The sequence below is a fragment of the Prunus dulcis genome, chromosome 4 (genome assembly GCF_902201215.1).
Source record: "Prunus dulcis chromosome 4, ALMONDv2, whole genome shotgun sequence".
Classification (NCBI taxonomy): domain Eukaryota; kingdom Viridiplantae; phylum Streptophyta; class Magnoliopsida; order Rosales; family Rosaceae; genus Prunus; species Prunus dulcis.
The window spans coordinates 2,013,986-2,025,496 of record NC_047653.1 but is presented as its reverse complement, the minus strand read 5'-3'; the positions used below and the strand labels follow the sequence as shown (position 1 = coordinate 2,025,496).

General features: G+C 37.4%; 2 protein-coding genes and 1 long non-coding RNA gene across 6 annotated transcripts; 2 read left to right on the top strand and 1 right to left on the bottom strand.

Moving 5' to 3' along the window:
• The first annotated feature begins 1,778 nt into the window (after positions 1-1,778).
• On the top strand, positions 1,779-5,449 carry LOC117624760 (protein GID8 homolog). 4 transcript variants are annotated; one of them, XM_034356196.1, is made up of 7 exons: positions 1,779-1,962; positions 2,161-2,271; positions 2,514-2,673; positions 2,779-2,885; positions 4,020-4,151; positions 4,443-4,599; positions 5,099-5,449. In XM_034356196.1, exons 2-7 carry the CDS (start codon positions 2,221-2,223, stop codon positions 5,218-5,220), a joined length of 729 nt encoding a protein of 242 aa, XP_034212087.1. In that variant the 5' UTR covers positions 1,779-1,962; positions 2,161-2,220; the 3' UTR covers positions 5,221-5,449. The 4 variants fall into 4 exon arrangements, with proteins under 4 accessions (XP_034212087.1, XP_034212090.1, XP_034212089.1 ...); XM_034356199.1 differs by having other exon boundaries at positions 1,825-1,962; positions 2,782-2,885; XM_034356198.1 differs by having other exon boundaries at positions 1,826-1,962; positions 2,120-2,271.
• Positions 5,450-5,690: 241 nt separating this feature from the next.
• On the bottom strand, positions 5,691-6,790 carry LOC117624762. The gene is made up of 2 exons (XR_004585369.1): positions 6,535-6,790; positions 5,691-6,385 (listed from the first exon to the last, which is right to left on the bottom strand). It is a non-coding gene; the product is annotated as an uncharacterized LOC117624762 (long non-coding RNA).
• A 3,096-nt stretch (positions 6,791-9,886) lies between these two features.
• LOC117623946 (kelch-like protein 8) lies at positions 9,887-11,017 on the top strand. Its single transcript, XM_034354994.1, has one exon. It carries the CDS (start codon positions 9,887-9,889, stop codon positions 11,015-11,017), a length of 1,131 nt encoding a protein of 376 aa, XP_034210885.1.
• The last annotated feature ends 494 nt before the right edge of the window (positions 11,018-11,511 follow it).

Sequence of the window (11,511 nt, the reverse complement as noted above, 5' to 3'; positions counted from 1 at the left end):
TGATTTTCTTAATTTTGATATTAGACCGCTCCATTATTGTAATGGCCCTTTTGTGGCTAGTTTGTATTGGCCCTTTGTGGCTAGTGGCTTTTTTGGCTGAATTATGAATGCAATCATAGAATTTCTCAAAAAAAAAAAAAGATTAAATGTATTTGAAAATATGGTACATTTGAGTCCAATACATCTCGAATACGTCCATCCAAAATGTTATTTGAAAGCTCAAAATGTTGTTGCTATATTAAGTAGACAGTATTATTCATTGTAAAGATGCTTTCATTGTTATTTATGTTACCCCTAATAAAAATAAAAATAAATGTTGTTTGAGGTTTGCATGGAAACTTCTTTGTAAATTGCATACAAACACAATGTTAATGTCGGAGTAAAATTCCATGCTATTGAATGGAAAAGCGTCTCAAGTCTCAACTGGCTGCGAAAGTTCCAACTGGCTAACAAAGAAAAGAAGGGTAGTGGCGTAATTCGCGCCTATGATATTGGCAACCGGCCAACGCAATTACGTGTTAAATTTTTTAATATTAAAGTACCGGTTATACCTAAATTATGTCCATTTCGCGCCACTACAGTACCTGTTTTCTTCTACTTTTGGGATTTTAATAATTTTTTATTCAAGGCCTCCCTTGGACCCGTGATTGCCAATAAGTTAAGTAATTTAACAAAAGGTTCATTAAAAAAAGAAAAAAGTAATTAAACAAACAAGTAAAAGATTGAGTCGGTGAAAAAGGATGATGGTGATCTCAAGTTATCAACTAATATATTTTTAAAAAAAACCTTGTGCGGCTTCTTCATTTTCGAAATGTACGACTATATCTTATAAATTAAAAAGTACGACTATAAAAATTAAGGATATGTTTGACAACTTTTTTTGTTTTTATTTTAGTAAAATTGCGTATGATGTACGGAAATTAAGAATCTCATTTAATAGTGGGCGCAAAAAATGTTAGATGCGAGGAAAATAGAAAGTAGATACAAAACTAGGACCCAAACATATATAATAGCAATTATTGGATGAGGAGGATAGAGAGAGATAAAAGAGTGATTGTAATTACAATAATGCTACGGGCACTAATTTGTTTACCAATTTTTGAAGACCAACACATGTGACACATGACATGGCAACCTATGTCATCTGCCACCTCATTTATTTTAATTACATAATTTGTTATCTATATATATAAAGCAAAAGGCAGAGAATGGTGAAACATTCAAAATACCAGAAAATGCCCTTAGTTAATGCAAACATTACAAATTGAAATTATTAATTAAATGAGGATAATATGGTAAATTCAAAATTACAGATAATGGATCCTATTTTTATGGAACACAACTATCCATTATCTTTTTTAATTCTAAAATAAATTTAATTTTTTTTTAAAAAAGCCTCTTGCAGGCGCGGAAGCGCGTGCAGAGAGGCTAGTATAAATAAAAGAATTTCACACCGAAAAAAGAAAAAAGAAAAAAGAAAAAGAAAAAGAAAATCTTTTATTTATATAACAAATTATGTAATTAAAATAAATGAGGTGGCAGATTTAATAAAAGTTAGATTAGTTGTGTCCGTTTATTTTATTCTCGAATAAAATGCTTTTGAATAAAAGTTTAATCATGGGCCGGTCTGCATATCAAGCTTGAACTCAAAATCAAAGCCCGAACTACGCTCGGGTCAAAGCCCAACGGTTCCGCGAGCCCAATTCGAATGCAACCTTGAGCGCATAATCGGGTGACACGTCAAACCATTGAGAAACCAAATAAAACAAACCGGGATCCGACCCGTTTAAGGTCAGGACCCAAATTAAGGGTAACCCGAAAACACTAACCACCAAACCCAGAGGTTCTGAGCAGCGAGAAGAAAGGGATCGCCGGGATCCCAATCACTCAACTCACACGCACAGACGAATACGAAGCAGTATATATATAGACGCAATCATCGCAAACCCAGCACTCTTCAAGGTACCTTTTACTTCAGTATTTTCTTGGCAAACACTTGTCTTGGAAAAAGTTTTATCGGGAAAATTATCACTCAGCTACAGTTATATTTACAGTTCTATCGCATTTATGCAGAACTAGGGTTTCCAGTTTATGATTCCCAGCTGTTTGGTCAGTATAGGGTCTCTTGTTGCAATTTGAATCGGTGTGTAAAATTTACAGGGCGATTTGAAGGAAGTATAGTTGTGGGAGTTGAATGATGGGCTTCAAGGCGGTGCACTGATGTCACTGTTCTGGATTGTGGTTCATCAACTTGCAGAGATCGAAGCAATGGTAAATTGACATCTAGATTATAATTTCGTGGTTTTGACTGCTCAATTATGAGTTTTTAGAACGGGTTCACGACATTGATTTGAGGTTGAATATTTAGTTATTAGGTCAATAACTATCCCCATTGGCATGGTAGAGTGGAGCAGATTTCAATTTCAATAGGAGAAAGAAAAAGAAACTGTAGTTGAAGAGGGTATGTTGTGTGACAATGCAAAATTGTCTAATATTTATATGTTGTGCCATAGGCTGCGTCGAAGAAAGTCATAACAAGGGAAGAGTGGGAGAAGAAGCTCAAGGATGTAAAAATTAAGAAAGAAGACATGAATAAATTGGTGATGAACTTTCTTGTCACCGAGGGTTATGTTGATGCTGCTGAGAAATTTCGAAAGGAATCTGGAACTGAACGTATCCTTCTTTTATATATAACTTATGGCATGTTCTTATTGTCGATGTCTTGGTGGTGTGCTTCGTTTTGTATTATATGTTGTGTTTCTCCTTATGGTTAGATAGCAGATATTGATCTTGCAACAATCACAGACCGTATGGCTGTCAAGAAGGCAGTACAGTGTGGTAATGTGGAGGATGCAATTGAGAAAGTGAATGACTTAAACCCTGAGGTAGGATGCCATTTTTAAAACTTTTGGTTATCTTCATAAAGTCCGTAGTTTTATACTATTGGTGAAAAAATTATTGCTCTTTTTTTTCCTTTGATAAAATCTTATATCATTCCTTTTCTCTGAAAATATGCCATGTCATATTAATTGTGGCACTGCAATTTGAATAATCATATTTGTGCCAAACATGAAGTTTGTCAGCCTCATATGAAGCTCTTTTATAATTGAGGTTGGTTCATATGTCAAATAGTCACTTATTTGATGATAATCATGAGATTCATTATGTGGTGATTGTAAGTAGTGCGTTAATGAACCTCTAACCAGGATGAGTTTGTCGAGCAGGGTATGTTGTTGTTGTTCCTGGCTTTTTTTGTTTTTTTGTTTTTGTTTTTTGTATTGAGCATTAGGGAAGTAGCTATTAAATGCATGATGTTGCTTGATTTATCTGTTAAGAGAATCATGTCCTTCAGCTTATTAAAATATCCTGTCATTTTTCTGGAAAAGAAAAACATTCACTGGGATTTGAAAATCCCGACTTTTCCTCTGGAAGTGACTTGGGAGTAGAAGAATTATTGAGGCTCTCAAACCTTTGTAGGGAAAAAAAAATCAGAGTGGTATTGCTACTCCCTGTCAAAATCATGGGATTTCTTGGCCAAATTTGTTAGTTTTACCTCCCACCTAGAGCCTCGATCAGTCAGTAACGACTTTTTAAACCCAAAGAGTAGCATACGAGTAAACTATAAATAAGGTGACTCACTTTCATTGTGGTCAGTTTGCCATCATGGTTAGGACTGCTACACTTGTAGAGAAAAGAACTTGGACACAAAGAATATAAACCTACAGTTAAATGGATGGTTTTCTGCAACCTGTTTTTTTTTTTCTCTTTATGTAAACATGCAGGTAGTGTAGTTTGACATCCATCCATGAGGAGGGTTTCCTTTCCTTTCAATGTTTTTTAATTTTCTTGCCTTATCCATCCATGAGAAGGGTTTCCTTTTTCTTTTAGATTGACATTCAAGTAGCTTCGTTTCCTTTTTATAATTTTTATTTGAGTCTATTCCTTTAGAGATTTTTTGCTTGCCAGTGAGCAGCCTGTTATCTAAAATATTTAAAGATCTGTGATAACTCTGTTTGCAGATTTTGGATACAAATCCCCAATTATTTTTCCATCTCCAACAGCAACGGTTGATAGAACTAATTCGGAATGGAAAAGTAGAAGAAGCCCTTGAGTTTGCTCAGGAAGAGCTAGCGCCAAGGGGAGAAGAAAATGTAAGATTCAGCCCATTGTAACTTTGCTTCGATTGACTATGATGAATATAATTTTATGATTTAACTTTCTGTTGGCTTCCCCCAACTCCATCCAACTAAATTGCTTGACTTTGTTGTTTATTCACTCGTTGGCTGAAGTTGAACTGTTGTAAATGTTACCAAGGTGGAAGATAGTTACTGATTTTTTGAATGCTTCATTTGACCATATTCCCGTGTTAAATTTTGTATCATCACATATCTTATCCTTAGAAAGTTAGAGTTATGATTACTTATTAATAACATTATATGCAGCAAAGCTTTTTAGAAGAGTTGGAGAGGACTGTTGCACTGCTAGCCTTTGAAGATGTGTCCAATTGTCCTGTTGGAGAGCTTCTGGACATATCACAACGCCTAAAGACAGCAAGTGAGGTGAATGCGGCCATCCTTACCAGCCAGAGTCATGAAAAAGGTTAGTATGTAGTTTGATTTATTCTGTAACTACCTTTGTTTGTGTTCCCAGTTATGATAGAACGTAACTGGATTATTTTCATTATTTATCTTCAAAAGCATTTATACTGTTAGTTTGGTTAATATTATTTTTGGTTGCCGACCCGAATTTTCTTGGAGTAAAAAGGTTTAGTTGGTAAACCGTAAACCCCACAAGAAAAAGTATGGTCAAGTTATAGTTGTATCAGCACAATATTTTTCATTGCTGAGTACATTGATCATGGTCTTTACATGATTGGAAAACTACACTATTTCCCAGTAACAAAATCATATGGAAAATTCGCTTTAAAAAATCCAGATTGTTCATCAATTTAATACTATTTGAAGGGATATTCTTGGGTAAAATGCCAAATCGTTCGTGAGTATTTTTTAGAGCAAATATTGATTAGGAGATAGATCTCTGAAGAAACAATTTTTAACTTAGGTTAACAATTTTTGTATGTCCTGTTGTCCTACCACAGACCCGAAGCTACCAAGCTTGTTGAAGATGCTGATATGGGCCCAGAACCAGCTTGATGAAAAAGCTGCTTATCCTCGGATAAATGATCTTTCCACTGCCATGCTAGAAGACCCTACTGTCTAGAGGATGTCCGTCCTACCTCCTTGTGTGGAGGATTTAGGTTTCGTCTAGGCTTTCATGGAATGACAAATGATGTATGTACATTTATCGCGAAATGGCTGTATCTACATTCCTCCTCTGGATGTTGTTTCATTGCAATCTTTGTTAATTTTATTATCATTTACGTTTCTGTGGCATTCTCAACATTTGTACAAATGATTGTCTATAACATCTCTTTACGTCTATTTCTTGAGATTGTGGAGTAAATCTTGTTGGCTGTCTTAGGTGCAGCAAAACAGGTAGTGAGCTACAATAATGTATTGCTGTGGTCTTACGTCAAATAATAAAAATTAAAAGAAAAATTGATGTGGTCTTGTCAAAATTTCGAGAAGCTAGAATGTACATGCGCTCATCGCAGCTTTCAAGTTATAGGTAAGGAAAGCGTTCTTACGTTCCCTTACCTTCTAATGGATTGCATGCAATCTCACTGAACATTAAGAACATCATGATCGTGTAATTTCCCTGAGGACTCAAGAAAATAAATATTAGACAATTTAGCCAAACAACGAAGAAGTTAACATGAGAAATGAAATAAGAAAATCATAAGTCACACTTGTAATTATAACCATTCATTTTTTAGACAATGACCCCACTCTTGACAAGCATGGCACTTTAGCTGCTAAATTTTTTGGACACCACACAAACACAAAGAAAAATGAAAAAACAATCTGCTCCCCTCTTTCCCCTCGCAAACATCACTCCGAAACCACCCAAAGAACATAAACCCAAGCAGTATTTTTGACATCAGAATCCGAATGGGGCTGAGGTTTTGTTGCATGTTTCAATTTCAAAGCATTTGCTTCCTGGGCTGATTTCCAAGAGCCATCATCAAAATTCAGAGCATAGCTGGAAGGATCATATTGGAACCTCAACTGCTGCTTGCCAGAGTTCTTGAGAGCCTTCTTCAATGCCGCTCTCATTCTCCAGAACAGGCTCCTACACTGCTTCCTACTGTATGCATTCACCCAAACCAAGCTTCCTACCAAACCCATATTCATAAGTGGCTCGCTTACACTGCTGCTCACCGAGTCTCCTGCACCAAAAACCCAATTGGCTCTTCCCCTGTTTTCTTCGCTGTTTTAAATAAGTTGAGAGGTGGGCTGCAATGTCTCTTGCTCTGGGTTTGTTACTGAGGCAGAGAGAGAAAGGAGAGTTAATAGCTAGCTCCTTCACGGACTGAGAAGAGAGAAGCTGAAAATACAAGACTTGAGAAAAGAAAATCTGTTATGATGCAGCAGAAGGTTGAAATGCAAAGACATAAAAAGGAGGAGAAACAACCTTTTCGAGAAAGGGTGATGGTGAAGGGAACGCAGATGCAAAACGCAATCTTTCTGGTCTCTCAAAGTAGCTGCGCAGCTTCTGCCGCAGTCTACACTGATATACTTTTTTCTTGAAATCACATTGGGATGCTAAAATTCCACCATCTAGAGAGAGTCAGAGAGAGAGAGAGAGAGCAGGGACAGTGGGCAGTGAGCCTAAGGTCGTATCACTATCAGAATGTGGTTGGAGCATAACGAATCATTATTTCAAGGGCATTTCCTCGGCCTTTACTTTTACCCATATTGAAGCCATAAAAAATCCTAGGACCTTAAACCCTCTACCGTCTGGCAATTAGTGGACGCCTAAAACCTCACTGTAAACTGCACTCTGTTTTTTATTTGTTTAGTGGTAGAAAATCCTTTTTTTTTTGGGTCACAGTATCTCTAATAACTCGTTCAAATTCTTTGGATAACAAAGGGTTTAAAATTCTTATCTTGCTTATTCGAAAAGGGAAGAGACCCTAATAATCCAAATCACTTTTAAGCCACACATATCCACTCACTGCACAGAGAATTTGATTTCATGGTAATTACCCATGTGGTTTCTTTTTAAGCGATGACTGCTTAATAATATCATTAGTGAAAAACAACACATATTATTCAAGTTTAAACCAATGTAAAATTGTTGGATATGTGCGTCACAAAGAAAGCTAAGTTTCATCATGTGCAAAGCACCCAGGGTCTACACATGAATCCAAAACGATAGAAAAAAATGGGCAATGAATCTCTACATTGATCAGTCAAATCAGAGTTTTCTTTTTCCCTCAAAAACTGGTTTGTCTCCAACAGAAGGCAATGCGAGAGCTTCTTTGCTTCTCTTTCTTTTTTGGCTTCATCTTCAAAGCCATTTTGCTTTTGCATATGCTCATTAAATTCCCTTTTGTCTCTCTCTTCACATTTGCTCGTGGCCCTTTGCCCATTCTGTGCGCCTGTGCTGCTGCACCATCTCCAACTAGGTCCCATTTCAGATGACCTGTCATTCTGCCCAACAGAGCAACCTTTGGCACCTCTCTGCGCTGCTGTGCTGCTTCTGTAGCTTTCTCTCTTTTGGATATGGGTTTTCTAGTTTTGGATGATTCGAATATATCGGTTTTGGTTTTGCCACCTGGCTTTTTCTTCAAGTGGGGTCACCTTTTGATGCTTTGGCTCAATTGTTCTAGGCTCCTCCTAGCTAGGGTTAAGTACATGGTGGACCTCAAGACAATGGAGATTTTGTCTTGATCAAAGGTTGCATCTTTCAACTTAGGCTTAGGTATTTGGGGTTGAAAACAAAGTGCCAGCCACCCCCAACTTATATCCATTTCAGAGCGCACATTTACACACATTCAACCTGTCAGCCCAAAAAATGTTATCATCTTTCTCCAATAATGCTGCACTATGTACCTGTTTCTCATGTGATTTTGCTTTCTGAATTTCTTGATGGTGCTTCATCATGCGCTCCTCTTACAGCTTTGCTCAGCAATTCTAGCCTTCTATCTTTTGTCCTCCATACTACATTTGAAAAGTTGAAGCATTTCATAATATCGTAATGATAAGTGACTTGTTTAGAATTTAGCGTTTCGGATTTAGGATTATGCTATCATCGAAGCCTAAACACCATCATCATCATCATCCACACCTCAACTAAAGAATTTGGAGAAGACGACATTATATATTTTTTTTCAATCTGACCATGGTCTCAGCCCAACCCATCAGGTGGAAACACATGTTACTACTGTAGCGGGCAGTATCCAATTCCCTTTGACCAAATTGCACCCTCAGCCTGGTTTGATTCCTAGTTGTCACATGCCTTGGTTGCTGTTGGTTTCCCCATATGTTAAAATTGCTTTCTGCTGTCTGAAAAATCTGCATGATAAAAAGCAGAAATAAAGATATGAGATCCCAGGAGCACAAACAAGTATAGTGTTATGCACTTTTTTACATTTAAAATTGGGATATTAATTTCTTGATAAGCAAAACCGTATCCAAGAGACGATTCTGTGTTGGCTTGGTGAGAAATAAAAGGTGTTAGATTTCAGATTCTAATGTTATCATATAGTAGTATCTCATGTGGATTTGCCCTACTGATGCCTTTTTAAGTGCTTTTTCAGAGTGCTGTTTCATGCATGTTTGCCTAGCTCAACTCCCAATCTTCCTGTCTAAACAGTGCTTATTGTTTTTTTTTCCTTTCCTAAGTTTGATTTCTTATGAATTATTTTATATTGAATACAGGCCATGTGTTTAGTTGAGATTACGGGAGACCTTTACCATGTCAAACAGCGTGAAGCTAGAATCGTAAAGTTGGAGAATTGAAGTAGAAAATATAAGTATATAAAGCATCTAAGTATTTAATAATTATATATTTAGAGCTAAATATTTCTAATTTAGTTATATCTAATTTATTTTAAATGGAATGTTAACTTATGCCTAGTTTATTACAAATTCTAAACATATATAATATAATAGATGAGAGATCAAAATTGGGAGGGGCTAGAGCCACTCCAGGCTTAAAAGTGGCCCCGCCACAAACAGTGTGTAGCATATAGCAGCACAGCACTGATTGATGGACCAATCAATCAATGCCACGTCAACACTTCTGAACTAAGTTCATCTCAGCTCAATTTAGTTCAGTCCAACACAAACTACTTCCCCAAGATAGATAGGAATCTAAATTCAAATCACTTTCGCATCTCTAAAGCAGTATAAATTGTAGAAAACACAACTTACCAGGTAATTTTTTTTTACTCAATCACCAATTCACCATTTACTTTCCCCTCAAAATTTTCCTGCATAGGTGTGAGTTTCTATAACCTTACAAATATACATATATATATATATATATATATATATATAAAAGCAACCAGTGAACCAAGAAAAATATAATAATTGGTTAATTAGATTAAACTAAATTAATGTCCTTGTTAATGTTGTCATCAGTCAAATAGATCTCAATCAAAACAATACTAACCATCAGATAAAGAGTGACTTAAATTCCACTCTTCTCTAATCTTTAATTATATAACTCGATTCTCTCTTATTTTTGCATCAAATCCTCCGGAAATCTTAATTATTTTACAAAATGGACAATGCAAGAGACAATAACCCGCCAAAAACATTATTATCAACTATTCAATCATGCAACACAAGAAATCCTAGAAATTCACACCAAACCTTATTTCTAGTCGATGTCCTCAAACCACACATTTGTTGTATTCTCCGCTATCTCTCTCTATATCTTCCATTTCCTTATATGTTACATTTCCCATTTGACAAAATCAAAATTAATTAGTTCAAAGCCACCCTCCACCACCAAGCTCTTCCAAGCCACTCCAATGGGTTCTCTCCCATCTCCACCAAGACCCTCAACTCCACCACCTTCCTCACCAAACAACTCTCTATCCAGTTACAGGGTTTGCGCCACATTTTGCTTCAGAGAACCAGCGCCAAACTTGAACATCTCTAACTGGATAGAGTTCTACGACCCATCAACCAACACATGGACACATGCTAGCTCGATCCCTGGCCTCACTGAGAACCATATCTTGAAGGGTTTTGCTATGGTGTCTTTAGGTGACTCGGTTTACATAATTGGTGGTAGGGTTTGCCGCAAGGAGAGAGCTCACACGTCAGATGAGTGCAGTGAGCTTGTTGACGTGGATATTGAAGTCTCTTCATCTGTGTTGCGTTACAATGTTGGGTCTGACCAATGGTCAACGTGTGCGCCACTTGGCATCTCGAGGTGTGACTTTGCCTGCACGATTTCCGAGAACAAGATCTATGTGGCCGGGGGTAAGTCCACGTTAGCATGTGCAAGGGGGATTCCATTAGCTGAGGTGTACGATCCCGAGCTCAACGAGTGGACCCCGCTGCCTAACATGAGCACATTGAGGTACAATTGCGTGGGCGTGACATGGCTAGGTAAAATCTACGTGGTGGGAGGTTTTGCAGAGAGGGCTGACTCAGAGCTGCCTCCAATAATGGTGCGCAGCTGTGCTGAGGTGTACGACACGCAAACAAGGATGTGGGACCTCATAGTGGGGATGTGGCAATTGGATGTGCCACCAAATCAAATTGTGGAAGTAGATGGGAGACTTTTTAGCTCTGGTGATTGCTACAAGCAATGGAAAGGTCACATTGAGTCATATGATGGGAAGCTCAACATATGGAATGAAGTTGAAGGGTCCCAAATACAAAGTCTGAATTCCCTGATATCTGCATTGGGCACGCAAGATGATCACAACTGGGCACTTAGCCAGAGGCGTTACCTAACAATGGCACCCATTGGCGTTAACTTGTACTTCCTGGCAGGGTATGGCATATACAGAGAATTGTCAAGAACAATGTCGATCGTTCATAAATTTGATATCTCAGCAACCAGTGATGCATGGACAAGCATGGAGCCGATGGAGGAGGATGGAGAGAAAGAGCTCTGTGGGCATTGCTGTGTTGTTCAACTCACATGATCAGCTGTTTTTTGCTACTAGCATAGCAGCAAAAAACAAACATATTTTGGTACCTACTTAATTAGTAGTTAATTAGTATGGTATTATGGATTAATATTATTGTTATTGTATAAGGTTTTGCTGACTGATCCGTAAGTTTCCTCGGTAGCTGTCTTAATTAGGTGGATTATGCCCAAGTTGTGAACTTTATGGAGCAGTCCTGATGATTTTGCACACCTTGTGACAAAATAAGAAAAATAATATCTGTTGCCTTTTATTATTCTTGCTGCTTTTTCTGTAATATATTGATGATCATTTCATTTATCTTGAGTTGGGTCATTTTGTTTTTCTGCCAATCAGTAGTTCATTAGTATTTGTATGGTTGGAAACATAGATTACTAAACCAGAAAATGGGATTTACCTAGCTAGGAGGCTAGGCCAAATCAGCCACCTTGATATCTTCGCTCTCTATCTGTCTACTAGGGAGGTGCATTGTGCTTGCTGCCAAACACCCA

Excerpts from the sequence above, each read along its gene's own strand:
- LOC117624760 (XM_034356196.1), top strand. The coding sequence starts at position 2,221 with ATGTCACTGTTCTGGATTGTGGTTCATCAACTTGCAGAGATCGAAGCA. Across the intron at positions 2,674-2,778 it reads AAAGGAATCTGGAACTGAAC|CAGATATTGATCTTGCAACA; the intron begins GTATCCTTCTTT and ends ATGGTTAGATAG. Across the intron at positions 4,152-4,442 it reads CGCCAAGGGGAGAAGAAAAT|CAAAGCTTTTTAGAAGAGTT; the intron begins GTAAGATTCAGC and ends CATTATATGCAG.
- LOC117623946 (XM_034354994.1), top strand. The coding sequence starts at position 9,887 with ATGGGTTCTCTCCCATCTCCACCAAGACCCTCAACTCCACCACCTTCC.